A 17,605-nucleotide genomic window follows, 5' to 3' on the forward strand; every position below is an offset into this window, starting at 1 on the left:
CCCCAGTGAGAGTCAGTGTGTGTGGGACCCGTACCCCAGTGAGAGTCAGTGTGTGTGGGACCCGTACCCCAGTGAGAGTCAGTGTGTGTGGAACCCGTACCCCAGTGAGAGTCAGTGTGTGTGGGACCCGTACCCCAGTGAGAGTCAGTGTGTGTGGAACCCATACCCCAGTGAGAGTCAGTGTGTGTGGAACCCGTACCCCAGTGAGAGTCAGTGTGTGTGGGACCCGTACCCCAGTGAGAGTCAGTGTGTGTGGGACCCGTACCCCAGTGAGAGTCAGTGTGTGTGGAACCCGTACCCCAGTGAGAGTCAGCGTGTGTGGAACCCATACCCCAGTGAGAGTCAGCGTGTGTGAGACCCGTACCCCAGTGAGAGTCAGTGTGTGTGGGACCCGTACCCCAGTGTGAGTCAGTGTGTGTGGGACCCGTACCCCAGTGAGAGTCAGTGTGTGTGAGACCCGTACCCCAGTGAGAGTCAGTGTGTGTGGAACCCGTACCCCAGTGAGAGTCAGTGTGTGTGGGACCCGTACCCCAGTGAGAGTCAGTGTGTGTGGAACCCGTACCCCAGTGAGAGTCAGTGTGTGTGGGAGCTGTATCCCAATGAGAGTCAGTGTGAGTGGGACCTGTACCCCAGTGAGAGTCAGTGTGTGTGGGACCTGTACCCCAGTGAGAGTCAGTGTGTGTGGGACCCGTACCCCAGTGAGAGTCAGTATGTGTGGGACCCGTACCCCAGTGAGAGTCAGTGTGTGTTAGGTCCCGTACCCCAGAGAGAGTCAGTGTGTATAGAACAAGTACCCCAGTGAGAGTCAGTGTGTGTTAGGTCCCGTACCCCAGTGAGATTCAGTGTGTATAGAACACGTACCCCAGTGAGAGTCAGTGCGTGTGGGACCCATACCCCAGTGAGAGTCGGTGTGTGTGGGACCCGTACCCCAGTGAGAGTCAATGTGTGTGGGACCCATACCCCAGTGAGAGTCAGTGCGTGTGGGACCCGTACCCCAGTGAGAGTCAGTGTATGTGGGACCCATACCCCAGTGAGAGTCAGTGTGTGTGGGACCCGTACCCCAGTGAGAGTCAATGTGTGTGGGACCCGTACCCCAGTGAGAGTCAGTGCGTGTGGGACCCGTACCCCAGTGAGAGTCAGTGTGTGTGGGACCCGTACCCCAGTGAGAGTCAGTGTGTGTGGGACCCGTACCCCAGTGAGAGTCAGTGTGTGTGGGACCCGTACCCCAGTGAGAGTCAATGTGTGTGGGACCCGTACCCCAGTGAGAGTCAGTGTGTGTGGGACCCGTACCCCAGTGAAGGTCAGTGCGTGTGGGACCCGTACCCCAGTGAGAGTCAGTGTGTGTGGGACCCGTACCCCAGTGAGAGTCAGTGTGTGTGGGACCCGTACCCCAGTGAGAGTCAAAGTGTGTGGGACCCGTACCCCAGTGGGAGTCAGTGTGTGTGGGACCCGTACCCCAGTGAGAGTCAGTGTGTGTGGGACCCGTACCCCAGTGAGGGTCAGTGTGTGTGGAACCCATACCCCAGTGAGAGTCAGTGTGTGTGGGACCCATACCCCAGTGAGAGTCAGTGTGTGTGGAACCCGTACCCCAGTGAGAGTCAGTGTGTGTGGGACCCGTGCCCCAGTGAGAGTCGGTGTGCGTGGGACCGGTACCCCAGTGAGAGTTGGTGTGTGTGGGACCCGTACCCCAGTGAGAGTTGCTGTGTGTGGGACCCATACCCCAGTGAGAGTCAGTGTGTGTGGAACCCGATCCCCACTGAGAGTCAGTGTGTGTGGAACCCATACCCCAGTGAGAGTCGGTGTGTGTGGAACCCGTAACCCAGTGAGAGTCGGTGTGTGTGGAACCCGTACCCCAGTGAGAGTCAGTGTGTGTGGGACCCGTACCCCAGTGAGAGTCGGTGTGTGTGGAACCGGTACCCCAGTGAGAGTTGGTGTGTGTGGGACCCGTACCCCAGTGAGAGTCAATGTGTGTGGGACCCGTACGCCAGTGAGAGTCAGTGTGTGTGGGACCCGTACCCCAGTGAGAGTCAGTGTGTGTGAGACCCGTACCCCAGTGAGAGTCGGTGTGTGTGGAACCCGTACCCCAGTGAGAGTCAGTGTGTGTGGGACCCGTACCCCAGTGAGAGTCGGTGTGTGTGGAACCGGTACCCCAGTGAGAATTGGTGTGTGTGGGACCCATACCCCAGTGAGAGTCAGTGTGTGTGGTACCGGTACCCCAGTGAGAGTCAGTGTGTGTGGGACCCGTACCCCAGTGAGAGTCAATGTGTGTGGAACCCGTACCCCAGTGAGAGTCAGTGTGTGTGGTACCCGTACGCCAGTGAGTGTCAGTGTGTGTGGGACCCATACCCCAGAGAGAGTCAGTGTGTGTGGGACCCGTACCCCAGTGAGAGTCAGTGTGTGTGGGACCCGTACCCCAGTGAGAGTCAGTGTGTGTGGGACCCGTACCCCAGTGAGAGTCGGTGTGTGTGGAACCCGTACCCCAGTGAGAGTCAGTGTGTGTGGAACCCGCACCCCAGTGAGAGTCAGTGTGTGTGGGACCCGTACCCCAGTGAGAGTCAGTGTGTGTGGGACCCGTATCCCAGTGAGAGTCAGTGTGTGTGGAACCCGTACCCCAGTGAGAGTCAGTGTGTGTGGAACCCGCACCCCAGTGAGAGTCAGTGTGTGTGGGACCCGTACCCCAGTGAGAGTCAGTGTGTGTGGGACCCGTATCCCAGTGAGAGTCGGTGTGTGTGGAACCCGTACCTCAGTGAGAGTCAGTGTGTGTGGGACCCGTACCCCAGTGAGAGTCAGTGTGTGTGGGACCCGTACCCCAGTGAGAGTCAGTGTGTGTGGGACCCGTACCCCAGTGAGAGTCGGTGTGTGTGGAACCGGTACCCCAGTGAGAGTCAGTGTGTGTGGGACCCGAACCCCAGTGAGAGTCAGTGTGTGTGGGACCCGTACCCCAGTGAGAGTCAGTGTGTGTGGGACCCGTACCCCAGTGAGAGTCAGTGTGTGTGGGACCCGTACCCCAGTGAGAGTCGGTGTGTGTGGAACCGGTACCCCAGTGAGAGTCAGTGTGTGTGGGACCCGAACCCCAGTGAGAGTCAGTGTATGTGGAACCCGTACCTCAGTGAGAGTCAGTGTGTGTGGGACCCGTACCCCAGTGAGAGTCGGTGTGTGTGGAACCGGTACCCCAGTGAGAGTCAGTGTGTGTGGGACCCGTACCCCAGTGAGAGTCAGTGTGTGGGACCCGTACCCCAGTGAGAGTCAGTGTGTGTGGGACCCGTACCCCAGTGAGAGTCAGTGTGTGTGGGACCCGTACCCCAGTGAGAGTCAGTGTGTGTGGAACCCGTACCCCAGTGAGAGTCAGTGTGTGTGTGGGACCCGTACCCCAGTGAGAGTCAGTGTGTGTGGAACCCGTACCCCAGTGAGAGTCAGTGTGTGTGTGGGACCCGTACCCCAGTGAGAGTCAGTGTGTGTGAGACCCGTACCCCAGTGAGAGTCGGTGTGTGTGGGACCCGTACGCCAGTGAGTGTCAGTGTGTGTGGGACCCGAACCCCAGTGAGAGTCAGTGTGTGTGGGACCCGAACCCCAGTGAGAGTCAGTGTGTGTGGAACCCGAACCCCAGTGAGAGTCAGTGTGTGTGGGACCCGTACCCCAGTGAGAGTCAGTGTGTGTGGAACCTGTACCCCAGTGAGAGTCAGTGTGTGTGGGACCCGAACCCCAGTGAGAGTCAGTGTGTGTGGGACCCGAACCCCAGTGAGAGTCAGTGTGTGTGGAACCCGAACCCCAGTGAGAGTTGGTGTGTGTGGTACCGGTACCCCAGTGAGAGTCAGTGTGTGTGGACCCGTATCCCACTGAGAGTCAGTGTGTGTGGGACCCGTACCCCAGTGAGAGTCAGTGTGTGTGGGACCCGAACCCCAGTGAGAGTCAGTGTGTGTGGAACCCGAACCCCAGTGAGAGTCAGTGTGTGTGGGAGTTTTGAATAAGCTTCAGTTCATTTCTGAACTTGGAAATTCATTTATGAAGCAGATCTTCCTGTAAATTATTGACGTGAATTTAACTAAAGCCTGTGTTCTGTGGATTGTGAAATGATCAGGGCCCCAATCAAATCAATTCCCACACCGCTGTGCCAAAAACCACACCTGACTATATAAGCTGATAGTCCGTCAATGCAGCTCACTCTGAATGATACACACTCGCTTCCTAACTTCAGGGAATTAAGTTTCCAATCTGTGCCGTCAGATTTATTCATCACTGGAACAGTTAGGGTAAGTGTTAATCACTGTGTAACTGCACAGAGTCACTGTTTATTCAGGGTGAGGGTCACTCACTGTGTAACTGTAAAGAGTCACTGTTTATTCAGGGTAGGTGTTAATCACTGTGTAACTGTACAGAGTCACTGTTTATTCAGGGTGAGGGTCACTCACTGTGTAACTGTACAGAGTCACTGTTTATTCAGGGTGAGGGTCACTCACTGTGTAACTGTACAGAGTCACTGTTTATTCAGGGTGAGGGTCACTCACTGTGTAACTGTACAGAGTCACTGTTTATTCAGGGTGAGGGTCACTCACTGTGTAACTGTACAGAATTACTGTTTATTCAGGGTGAGGATCACTCACTGTGTAACTGTACAGAGTCACTGTTTATTCAGGGTGAGGGTCACTCACTGTGTAACTGTACAGTGTCACTGTTTATTCAGGGTGAGGATCACTCACTGTGTAAATGTACAGAGTCACTGTTTACTCAGGGTGAGGGTCACTCACTGTGTAACTGTACAGAGTCACTGTTTATTCAGGGTGAGGGTCACTCACTGTGTAACTGTACAGAGTCACTGTTTACTCAGGGTGAGGGTCACTCACTGTGTAACTGTACAGAGTCACTGTTTATTCAGGGTGAGGATCACTCGCTGTGTAACTGTACAGAGTCACTGTTTATTCAGGGTGAGGATCACTCACTGTGTAACTGTACAGAGTCACTGTTTATTCAGGGTGAGGGTCACTCACTGTGTAACTGTACAGAGTCACTGTTTATTCAGGGTGAGGGTCACTCACTGTGTAACTGTACAGAGTCACTGTTTATTCAGGGTGAGGATCACTCACTGTGTAACTGTACAGAGTCACTGTTTATTCAGGGTGAGGGTCACTCACTGTGTAACTGTACAGAGTCACTGTTTATTCAGGGTGAAGGTCACTCACTGTGTAACTGTACAGAGTCACTGTTTATTCAGGGTGAGGGTCACTCACTCTGCAACTGTACAGAGTCAATGTTTATTCAGGGTGAGGGTCACTCACTGTGTAACTGTACAGTCACTGTTTATTCAGGGTGAGGATCACTCACTGTGTAACTGTACAGAGTGTCATTTTATTCAGGGTGAGGGTCACTCACTGCGTAACTGTACAGAGTCACTGTTTATTCAGAGTGAGGATCACTCACTGTGTAACTGTACAGAGTCACCGTTTATTCAGGGTGAGGGTCACTCACTGTGTAACTGTACAGAGTCACTGTTTATTCAGGGTGAGGGTCACTCACTGTGTAACCGTACAGAGTCACTGTTTATTCAGAGTGAGGATCACTCACTGTGTAACTGTACAGAGTCACTGTTTATTCAGGGTGAGGATCACTCACTGTGTAACTGTACAGAGTCACTGTTTATTCAGGGTGAGGGTCACTCTCTGTGTAACTGTACAGAGTCACTGTTTATTCAGGGTGAGGGTCACTCACTCTGCAACTGTACAGAGTCAATGTTTATTCAGGGTGAGGGTCACTCACTGTGTAACTGTACAGTCACTGTTTATTCAGGGCGAGGGTCACTCACTGTGTAACTGTACAGAGTCACTGTTTATTCAGGGTGAGGGTCACTCACTGTGTAACTGTACAGAGTCACTGTTTATTCAGGGTGAGGGTCACTCACTGTGTAACTGTACAGAGTCACTGTTTATTCAGGGTGAGGGTCACTCACTGTGTAACTGTACAGAGTCACTGTTTATTCAGGGTGAGGATCACTCACTGTGTAACTGTACAGAGTCACTGTTTATTCAGGGTGAGGGTCACTCTCTGTGTAACTGTACAGAGTCACTGTTTATTCAGGGTGAGGGTCACTCACTCTGCAACTGTACAGAGTCAATGTTTATTCAGGGTGAGGGTCACTCACTGTGTAACTGTACAGTCACTGTTTATTCAGGGTGAGGATCACTCACTGTGTAACTGTACAGAGTGTCATTTTATTCAGGGTGAGGGTCACTCACTGCGTATCTGTACAGAGTCACTGTTTATTCAGAGTGAGGATCACTCACTGTGTAACTGTACAGAGTCACCGTTTATTCAGGGTGAGGGTCACTCACTGTGTAACTGTACAGAGTCACTGTTTATTCAGGGTGAGGGTCACTCACTGTGTAACTGTACTGAGTCACTGTTTATTCAGGGTGAGGGTCACTCACTGTGCAACTGTACAGAGTCACTGTTTATTCAGGGTGAGGGTCACTCACTGTGTAACTGTAAAGAGTCACTGTTTATTCAGGGTGAGGGTCACTCACTGTGCAACTGTACAGAGTCACTGTTTATTCAGGGTGAGGGTCACTCACTGTGCAACTGTACAGAGTCACTGTTTATTCAGGGTGAGGGTCACTCACTGTGCAACTGTACAGAGTCACTGTTTATTCAGGGTGAGGGTCACTCACTGTGTAACTGTACAGAGTCACTGTTTATTCAGGGTGAGGATCACTCACTGTGTAACTGTACAGAGTCACTGTTTATTCAGGGTGAGGGTCACTCACTGTGCAACTGCACAGAGTCACTGCTTATTCAGGGTGAGGGTCACTCACTGTGCAACTGCACAGAGTCACTGTTTATTCAGGGTGAGGGTCACTCACTGTGTAACCGTACAGAGTCACTGTTTATTCAGGGTGAGGATCACTCACTGTGTAACTGTACAGAGTCACTGTTTATTCAGGGTGAGGATCACTCACTGTGTAACTGTACAGAGTCACTGTTTATTCAGGGTGAGGATCACTCACTGTGTAACTGTACAGAGTCACTGTTTATTCAGGGTGAGGATCACTCACTGTGTAACTGTACAGAGTCACTGTTTATTCAGGGTGAGGATCACTCACTGTGTAACTGTACAGAGTCACTGTTTATTCAGGGTGAGGGTCATTCACTGTGTAACTGTACAGAGTCACTGTTTATTCAGGGTGAGGATCACTCGCTGTGTCACTGTACAGAGTCACTGTTTATTCAGGGTGAGGGTCACTCACTGTGTAACTGTACAGAGTCACTGTTTATTCAGGGTGAGGGTCACTCACTGTGCAACTGTACAGAGTCACTGTTTATTCAGGGTGAGGGTCACTCACTGTGTAACTGTACAGAGTCACTGTTTATTCAGGGTGAGGGTCACTCACTGTGTAACCGTACAGAGTCACTGTTTATTCAGGGTGAGGGTCACTCACTGTGTAACCGTACAGAGTCACTGTTAATTCAGGGTGAGGGTCACTCACTGTGCAACTGTACAGAGTCACTGTTTATTCAGGGCGAGGGTCACTCACTGTGTAACTGTAAAGGGTCACTGTTTATTCAGGGCGAGGGTCACTCACTGTGTAACTGTACAGAGTCACTGTTTATTCAGGGCGAGGATCACTCACTGTGTAACTGTACAGAGTCACTGTTTATTCAGGGTGAGGGTCACTCACTGTGTAACTGTACAGAGTCACTGTTTATTCAGGGTGAGGGTCACTCACTGTGCAACTGCACAGAGTCACTGCTTATTCAGGGTGAGGGTCACTCACTGTGCAACTGTACAGAGTCACTGTTTATTCAGGGTGAGGGTCACTCACTGTGTAACCGTACAGAGTCACTGTTTATTCAGGGTGAGGATCACTCGCTGTGTAACTGTACAGAGTCACTGTTTATTCAGGGTGAGGATCACTCGCTGTGTCACTGTACAGAGTCACTGTTTATTCAGAGTGAGGATCAGTCACTGTGTAACTGTACAGAGTCACTGTTTATTCAGGGTGAGGATCACTCACTGTGTAACTGTACAGAGTCACTGTTTATTCAGGGTGAGGATCACTCACTGTGTAACTGTACAGAGTCACTGTTTATTCAGGGTGAGGGTCACTCACTGTGTAACTGTACAGAGTCACTGTTTATTCAGGGTGAGGGTCACTCACTGTGTAACTGTACAGAGTCACTGTTTATTCAGGGTGAGGGTCACTCACTGTGCAACTGTACAGAGTCACTGTTTATTCAGGGTGAGGGTCACTCACTGTGTAACTGTACAGAGTCACTGTTTATTCAGGGTGAGGGTCACTCACTGTGTAACCGTACAGAGTCACTGTTTATTCAGGGTGAGGGTCACTCACTGTGCAACCGTACAGAGTCACTGTTTATTCAGGGTGAGGATCACTCACTGTGTAACTGTACAGAGTCACTGTTTATTCAGAGTGAGGGTCACTCACTGTGTAACTGTACAGAGTCACTGTTTATTCAGGGTGAGGGTCACTCACTGTGTAACCGTACAGAGTCACTGTTAATTCAGGGTGAGGGTCACTCACTGTGTAACTGTACAGAGTCACTGTTTATTCAGGGTGAGGATCACTCACTGTGTAACTGTACAGAGTCATTGTTTATTCAGGGCGAGGGTCACTCACTGTGTAACTGTAAAGAGTCACTGTTTATTCAGGGCGAGGGTCACTCACTGTGTAACTGTACAGAGTCACTGTTTATTCAGGGTGAGGGTCACTCACTGTGTAACTGTACAGAGTCACTGTTTATTCAGGGTGAGGATCACTCTCTGTGTAACTGTACAGAGTCACTGTTTATTCAGGGTGAGGATCACTCACTGTGTAACTGTACAGAGTCACTGTTTATTCAGGGTGAGGGTCACTCACTGTGTAACTGTACAGAGTCAATGTTTATTCAGGGTGAGGGTCACTCACTGTGTAACTGTACAGAGTCACTGTTTATTCAGGGTGAGGGTCACTCACTGTGTAACTGTACAGAGTCACTGTTTATTCAGGGTGAGGATCACTCACTGTGTAACTGTACAGTCACTGTTTATTCAGGGTGAGGATCACTCGCTGTGTAACTGTACAGAGTCACTGTTTATTCAGGGTGAGGATTACTCACTGTGTAACTGTACAGAGTCACTGTTTATTCAGGGTGAGGATCACTCACTGTGTGACTGTACAGAGTCACTGTTTATTCAGGGTGAAGGTCACTCACTGTGCAACTGTACAGAGTCACTGTTTATTCAGGGTGAGGATCACTCACTGTGTAACTGTACAGAGTCATTGTTTATTCAGGGTGTGGGTCACTCACTGTGTAACTGTACAGAGTCACTGTTTATTCAGGGTGAGGATCACTCGCTGTGTAACTGTACAGAGTCACTGTTTATTCAGGGTGAGGATCACTCACTGTGTAACTGTAAAGAGTCACTGTTTATTCAGGATGAGGGTCACTCACTGTGTAACTGTACAGAGTCACTGTTTATTCAGGGTGAGGGTCACTCACTGTGTAACTGTACAGAGTCACTGTTTATTCAGGGTGAGGCTCACTCACTGTGTAACTGTACAGAGTCACTGTTTATTCAGGGTGATGGTCACTCGCTGTGTAACTGTACTGAGTCACTGTTTATTCAGGGTGAGGATCACTCACTGTGTAACCGTACAGAGTCACTGTTTATTCAGGGTGAGGGTCACTCACTGTGTAACTGTACAGAGTCACTGTTTATTCAGGGTGAGGATCACTCGCTGTGTAACTGTACAGAGTCACTGTTTATTCAGGGTGAGGATCACTCACTGTGTAACTGTACAGAGTCACTGTTTATTCAGGGTGAGGATCACTCACTGTGTAACTGTACAGAGTCACTGTTTATTCAGGGTGTGGGTCACTCACTGTGTAACTGTACAGAGTCACTGTTTATTCAGGGTGAGGATCACTCGCTGTGTAACTGTACAGAGTCACTGTTTATTCAGGGTGAGGATCACTCGCTGTGTAACTGTACAGAGTCACTGTTTATTCAGGGTGAAGGTCACTCACTGTGCAACTGTACAGATAATGAAGGACCTTTTTTTGAAGTGTGCTCACTGTTGTAATGTAGGAAATGCAGCAGCCGATTTGCGCACAGCAAGATCCCACAAACAGCAATGTGATAATGACCCAGATCATCTGTTTTTTTTCGTGATGTTGGTTGAGGGGTAAATATTGTTCCCAGGTCACCGGGGAGAACTGCCCCCTGCTCTTCTTCCAAATAGTGGCCGTGGGATCTTTCACACCCACCTGAGAGGGCAGACGGGGGCCTCGGTTTAATGTCGCATCTGAAAGACGGCACCTCTGACAGTGCAGCACTCCCTCAGTCTTCACCAGAATGACCCCGGGGCTGAAAGGGTTAAACCACGAGGACGGGTTGCACAGACTGGGCTTGTATCCCCTCGAGTGTAGAAGATTAAGGGGGTGATCAAATCGAGGGGTTTAAGATGATTAAAGGATTCGATCGGGTCGATAGAGAGAAACTATTTCCTCTGGTGGGGGGAGGGGGAGTCCAGAACAAGGGGGCAGAACCTTAAAATCAGAGCCAGGCCGTTCAGGGGGTGATGTCAGGAAGCACTTCTTCACACAAAGGGGAGTGGGAATCTGGAACTCTCTCCCCCGAAAAGCTGTCGAGGCCGGGGGTCAATTGGAAATTTCAAACCTGAGATTGATGGATTTTTACTGGGTGAGGGGATTAAGGGTTACAGAACCAAGGCGGGGAGTTGGAGTTAAGATACAGATCAGTCATGATCTCATTGAATGGTGGAACAGGCTCGAGGGGCTGAATAGCCTCCTCATCTCCCTCTGTTTATTTTACCAATCGCCTTAATTCGGTGTCCTCTGACTCTCCATCCTTCCACCACCGGGAACAGTTTCTCCCGATCGACTCCGTCCGGAGCCCTGGTGGTTTCGAACACCTCGATCAAATCTCCTCTCGACCTTCTCCTCTCTAAGGAGAACAGTCCCCAGCTTCTCCAATCTATCCACGTAACTGAAGTCCCTCCTCCCTGGAACCGTTCTGGTGAATCTTTCCTGCACCCTCTCGAAAGCCTTCACATCCTTCCTAACGTGTGGTGCCCAGAATTGGACACAATACTCTAGTTGAGGCCGAACCAGTGTTTTATAAAGTTTCATAACTTCCTCGCTTTTGTCCACAATGCCTCTATTTAAAAGCCCGGGGTCCCGTGTGTTTTATTAACCGCTCTCTCAACCTGTCCTGTCACCGTCAATGATTTGTGCACATACACCCCCAGATCTCTCTGCTCCTGCACCCTCTCTAGAATTGTACACTTTATTTTATATTGTCTCTCCTCGTTCTTCCTACCACAATGTATCACTTCACACCTCTCTGCATCAAATTCCATCTTCCCCCCGTCCGCCCATTCCACCTGTCTATGTCCTCTTGTAGTCTATCGCTATCCTCCTGACACTTCACAGTACTTCCAGGTTTTGAAAAGTTTGAAATTGTGCCCTGTACACTGAATTCTAGATCAGAAATATATATCAGGAAAAGCAGGGGGCCCCAATACCCAACACAGCCCCACAAGAATTGTGCATTCAATTTTATGTGAACTAGGTTTGTTAGGGTCAGTGATAGGGGTGAGTGGACATGGGCTGTGGGAGGGGAGTGAATGGGTGGGTAGAGTCAATGATGGGGAAGAGTGGACATGGGCTGTGGGAGGAGGGTGAATGGGTGGGTAGAGTCAGTGATGGGGAAGAGTGGACATGGGCTGTGGGAGGAGAGTGAATGGGTGGGTAGAGTCAGTGATGGGGAAGAGTGGACATGGGCTGTGGGAGGGGAGTGAATGGGTGGGTAGAGTCAGTGATGGGGAAGAGTGGACATGGGCTGTGGGAGGGGAGTGAATGGGTGGGTAGAGTCAGTGATGGGGAAGAGTGGACATGGGCTGTGGGAGGGGAGTGAATGGGTGGGTAGAGTCAGTGATGGGGGAGAGTGGACATGGGCTGTGGGAGGGGAGTGAATCAGTGGGTAGAGTCAGTGATGGGGAAGAGTGGACATGGGCTGTGGGAGGGGAGTGAATGGGTGGGTAGAGTCAGTGATGGGGGAGAGTGGAGATGGGCTGTGGGAGGAGAGTGAATGGGTGGGTAGAGTCAGTGATGGGGGAGAGTGGACATGGGCTGTGGGAGGGGAGTGAATCAGTGGGTAGAGTCAGTGATGGGGGAGAGTGGAGATGGGCTGTGGGAGGAGAGTGAATGGGTGGGTAGAGTCAGTGATGGGGGAGAGTGGAGATGGGCTGTGGGAGGAGAGTGAATGGGTGGGTAGAGTCAGTGATGGGGGAGAGTGGAGATGGGCTGTGGGAGGAGAGTGAATGGGTGGGTAGAGTCAGTGATGGGGGAGAGTGGACATGGGCTGTGGGAGGAGAGTGAATGGGTGGGTAGAGTCAATGATGGGGGAGAGTGAATGGGTGGGTAGAGTCAGTGATGGGGGAGAGTGGACATGGGCTGTGGGAGGGGAGTGAATGGGTGGGTAGAGTCAGTGATGGGGGAGAGTGGAGATGGGCTGTGGGAGGAGAGTGAATGGGTGGGTAGAGTCAGTGATAGGGGAGAGTGGACACGAGCTGTGGGAGGGGAATGAATCAGTGGGTAGAGTCAGTGATGGGGAAGAGTGGACATGGGCTGTGGGAGGGGAGTGAATGGGTGGGTAGAGTCAGTGATGGGGAAGAGTGGAGATGGGCTGTGGGAGGAGAGTGAATGGGTGGGTAGAGTCAGTGATGGGGGAGAGTGGACATGGGCTGTGGGAGGGGAGTGAATCAGTGGGTAGAGTCAGTGATGGGGGAGAGTGGAGATGGGCTGTGGGAGGAGAGTGAATGGGTGGGTAGAGTCAGTGATGGGGGAGAGTGGAGATGGGCTGTGGGAGGAGAGTGAATGGGTGGGTAGAGTCAGTGATGGGGGAGAGTGGAGATGGGCTGTGGGAGGAGAGTGAATGGGTGGGTAGAGTCAGTGATGGGGGAGAGTGGACATGGGCTGTGGGAGGGGAGTGAATGGGTGGGTAGAGTCAGTGATGGGGGAGAGTGAATGGGTGGGTAGAGTCAGTGATGGGGGAGAGTGGACATGGGCTGTGGGAGGAGAGTGAATGGGTGGGTAGAGTCAGTGATGGGGGAGAGTGGACATGGGCTGTGGGAGGGGAGTGAATGGGTGGGTAGAGTCAGTGATGGGGGAGAGTGGACATGGGCTGTGGGAGGGGAGTGAATGGGTGGGTAGAGTCAGTGATGGGGGAGAGTGGAGATGGGCTGTGGGAGGATTGTGAATGGGTGGGTAGAGTCAGTGATTGGGGAGAGTGGACACGGGCTGTGGGAGGGGAGTGAATGGGTGGGTAGAGTCAGTGATGGGGGAGAGTGGACATGGGCTGTGGGAGGGGAGTGAATGGGTGGGTAGAGTCAGTGATGGGGAAGAGTGGAGATGGGCTGTGGGAGGAGAGTGAATGGGTGGGTAGAGTCAGTGATAGGGGAGAGTGGACATGGGCTGTGGGAGGGGAGTGAATGGGTGGGTAGAGTCAGTGACGGGGGAGAGTGGACATGGGCTGTGGGAGGGGAGTGAATGGGTGGGTAGAGTCAGTGATGGGGGAGAGTGGAGATGGGCTGTGGGAGGAGAGTGAATGGGTGGGTAGAGTCAGTGATGGGGGAGAGTGGACATGGGCTGTGGAGGAGAGTGAATGGGTGGGCAGAGTCAGTGATGGGGAGAGTGGACATGGGCTGTGTTAGGAGAGTGAATGGGTGGGTAGAGTCAGTGATGGGGGAGAGTGGACATGGGCTGTGGGAGGAGAGTGAATGGGTGGGTAGAGTCAGTGATGGGGAGAGTGGACATGGGCTGTGGGAGGAGAGTGAATGGGTGGGTAGAGTCAATGATGGGGGAGAGTGAATGGGTGGGTAGAGTCAGTGATGGGGGAGAGTGGACATGGGCTGTGGGTGATTAAATGGGTGAGTAGACTCCGTGACCGTGTTACTCCGACTCTCATGGATTTCCATTGAATTTTTCAGGTGGACTCCTCGGAGTGAAAATGAAGATATCGTGGTGGGGAATCCTGATTCTCCTCTTCACCTGCGGAGTTCTCAACTTCCAACCATTTAATAGTGAAGACAGTTTCACACACAAGGACATCACGAGGAAGGGAGCCCTGAGGATCATCTACAGAATATTCCAGCAACTCCCCAACTTCGACGGCACTGTCCTCCCTCCAAACTCCCTCACGGTGAGGTTCAGCATCAGGACCTGTCCCTATTGCTGTCTCGCTGGGGACAGGATTCACACACCTCAGTCAACCTTCACTCCTCATGTGTGACCCCAGAGAATGAGGGGTCGATGGGGAGCGACCCAGACCGTCCCAAAACAAACACCCTGCCATGCGGCCCACTGACCCAGAGATCACCCCCAACTTCACCCACCTGAGAATCACCCACTGCCCTACTCAAAGGACCCAGGGGAGAGCCTGATGGGACAGTATAGAGGGAGCTTTACTCTGTATCTAACCCCCGTTTTTTTTTCTTTTACTCTGTATCTAACCCCGTTTTTTTTTTTCTTTCTTTTTTTTCCCACAAGGTGACCTTTATACCCCAGGCCCCTTTTATATATTTTTTATGTCGAGGGGGCCTTTATTCCTCAGGCCCCCTTTATATACACACTTATATTTTTAAAATAACTTTATTAAAACCAGATAAATAAACAAAAACTCAAATTAAAATGCCATTCTCGCCGTCGACGATGCACTCCAGTCCCTGCGGTGCCCACCAGTCGCGGAAGGCCTCAAGCGTACCGGCGGACACCGCATGCTCCTTTTCCAGGGACACCCGGGCGGGAACGTAACCGCGGAAGAGGGGCAGGCAATCGGGGAGGACGGAACCCCCGACGGCCCGCAACCTGGACCTGTGAATTGCCACCTTGGCCAGGCCCAGGAGCAGACCGACGAGGAGATCCTCCTCCCGGCCCAAGCCCCTCCGCACCGGGTGCCCAAAGATCAGGAGCGTGGGACTGAAGTGCAGCCAGAATTTGAGGAGCAGCCCCTTCAGATACTCAACCTCGGACACTCCGTATAAATGTGGAACACGGACTCGTCCAGGCCGCAGAAAGTACAGGTGGCCTGGGAGTCCATGAACCTACTTAAAAGCCTATTGCACGGGACTGCTCTGTGCAGCACCCTCCACCCCAGGTCCCCGATGGAAAGGGGGAAGACTCCCGCGTAGAGAGACCTCCATCGGGGTTTCCCCTCGCCGCCAGATGGCAACGCGGACCGCCAGGGCGTGTCCGGCCGGCTGACGAGGGCGAGGAAGTGGAGAGTGTGCAGGAGCAGCCCGAACAGGAAACCCCTCCGCGCTGATTGGAATGGCACGGAGGGCATTCCCGAGAGGCGGCTCGGGTTGTGCGGGACCGGCTCCCGAGGAGGGTTTCGGGGCCTGGGTCCGATGAGCAGTTCCGGCCGAGCGGGAGTCCGCTCGGCCGGGATCGCTCCGCACTCCCGAGCCCCCTCGCCACCCGCAGTGAGGGGCGTCCCGGGGGTTTCGGCTACTCCTCCGCCCGCCGGACCGTCCCCGGAGTCGGCCGCCCGGATAGCCGAGGCGCTCTCCTCCGCCGGTGGGGGAGCGCCCTGACTGGAGGCGACCATGTTCCAGACTCGGAAAAGATCCCGGTAAAAGACAGGCAACTCCCTCAGAGAGGCGCGGCTAACGGACTCCACCGGGAGCTGCGTGTCGTCTTGAAGGCAGTGACACTGGCGGAAAAAATACGTCGCCAGCGCACACCATCTGGGAGGACGCTCGACGGACAGGTATCTCTGCAGGGTCCGAAGGCGGAGAGTCGCAGCCAGGGTGCGGACGCACACCAGCGACTGACCGCCCTCCTCGATCGGGAGACTCAGGACCGCGGCAGAGACCCAGTGTTTCCTCTTGCCCCAGAAGAAATCGACGAGTTTCTTCTGGATCTTGGTGGCAAATACAGGGGGCGGGGCCAAAGTGACCAACCGGTACCACAGCATGGAGGCCACCAGTTGGTTTATGACCAACGCTCGGCCCCTGTAGGAAAGCACTCGGGGCAGTCCTGTCCAGCGCCCCAGCCGAGCGGTGACTTTCGCCTCCAACTCCTGCCAGTTTGCCGGCCAGGCTTCCTCAGCGGGGCTAAGGTGGACTCCCAGATAGAGGAGGTGCGTGGTGCTCCACGCAAAAGGTGTCATCTCCTCCGGCAGGGAGTCCACCCGCCACTGACTAACCAGGAGTCCGGAACATTTCTCCCAATTGATCCTCGCGGAGGACGCGGCAGAAAAGGTCTGCTGGCAGTCGCGCATCCTCCGCAAGTCAACGGGATCTGTGATTGCGAGGAGCACGTCGTCGGCGTAAGCCGAGAGGACGACCCGCATGGCCGGCTCGCGCAGAGCCAATCCCGTCAACCTCCTGCGAAGCAGGCACAGGAAGGGCTCCACGCAGATGGTATACAATTGGCCGGACATGGGGCACCCCTGACGCACTCCTCTCCCAAATCGAAGGGGCGCCGTCAAGGACCCGTTAACTTTGACTAGACACTCTGCGGCGGCGTATAAAAGTCGGACCCGGGCCACGAAATGCGGCCCGAGTCCGAAAGCGCGCAGAGTCCCGAAAAGGTAATCGTGATCCACCCTGTCGAACGCCTTCTCCTGATCGAGGGAGAGAAAGGCGACCGACTGACCAGTCCTCTGGGAAAGATGGATCAGGTCCCGGACCAGGTGGATGTTGTCCTGGATGGACCGGCCCGGGACCGTGTAGGACTGGTCGGGGTGGATCATGTGGGCCAGCACAGAGCCCAGGCGGGTAGACATAGCCCGGGCAAAGATCTTATAATCCGTGCTGAGGAGGGAGACCGGACGCCAGTTTTTGAGCAGGCGGAGATCGCCCCACTTCGGCAGCAGGACGATGACCGCCCTGTGCCACGAGAGGGGCATCTCCCCGGTCGCCAGGCTTTCCCCCAGGACCCGCGCGTAATCGTCCCCCAGGACGTCCCAGAACGCCCTGAGGAACTCCACGGTCAACCCATCCAGCCCTGGGGATTTGCCCCTCGAGAGCTGCTGGAGGGCGCCAGTCAGCTCCGCCAACGTGAGCGGAGCCTCCAATACTTCGGCACCCTCCGGGCTGACCTGCGGCAGGTCCTCCCACAAAACTCTGCGCGCATCCTCGCTGGACGGATCCGGAGAGAACAACGCACTGTAATAAGTCCGGACCAGGAGGCCCATTCCCTCCGGATCCGTGATGGAGGATCCGTCGTCGGCCAGCAGCTCGACGAGCTGCTTACGGACCCCCCGCCATTTTTCCAGCGTGTAGAAGAAGGGTGAGGCGCGGTCTAAATCTTCGAGGATCTGGATCCGCGACCTCACGTACGCGCCTCGGGACCCTATGAGCTGCAGGTCCCTCAGCGCGCCCTTCTTCTCTTTGTATGCCTGCCACAGGGCCGGGTCCGCGACGGCATGACCGAGGCGGGACTCCAAGTCGAGCACCTCCCTCTCAAGGCGCCCGATCTCGGCTTCCCGCCTCTTGGTCGACCCCTTCGCGTACTCCTGACAGAAGACGCGGATGTGAGTCTTGCCCACATCCCACCATAGCCTCAAGGAGGGGAAGCCCCCCTG

General features: G+C 53.5%; 1 protein-coding gene across 1 annotated transcript in view; it reads left to right on the forward strand.

The window, feature by feature from the left end:
• The first annotated feature begins 4,171 nt into the window (after positions 1-4,171).
• LOC137352783 (von Willebrand factor A domain-containing protein 7-like) overlaps positions 4,172-17,605 on the forward strand; it is an 88,952-nt gene continuing 75,518 nt past the window's right edge. Inside the window, exons 1-2 of the mRNA XM_068018602.1 lie at positions 4,172-4,250; positions 14,004-14,215. Of these exons, the coding sequence (XP_067874703.1) occupies positions 14,024-14,215 (192 nt within the window). The 5' untranslated portion in view covers positions 4,172-4,250; positions 14,004-14,023. The remainder of the gene's footprint in view (positions 4,251-14,003; positions 14,216-17,605) is intronic.

The sequence above is a fragment of the Heterodontus francisci genome, chromosome 39 (genome assembly GCF_036365525.1).
Source record: "Heterodontus francisci isolate sHetFra1 chromosome 39, sHetFra1.hap1, whole genome shotgun sequence".
Classification (NCBI taxonomy): Eukaryota; Metazoa; Chordata; class Chondrichthyes; order Heterodontiformes; family Heterodontidae; genus Heterodontus; species Heterodontus francisci.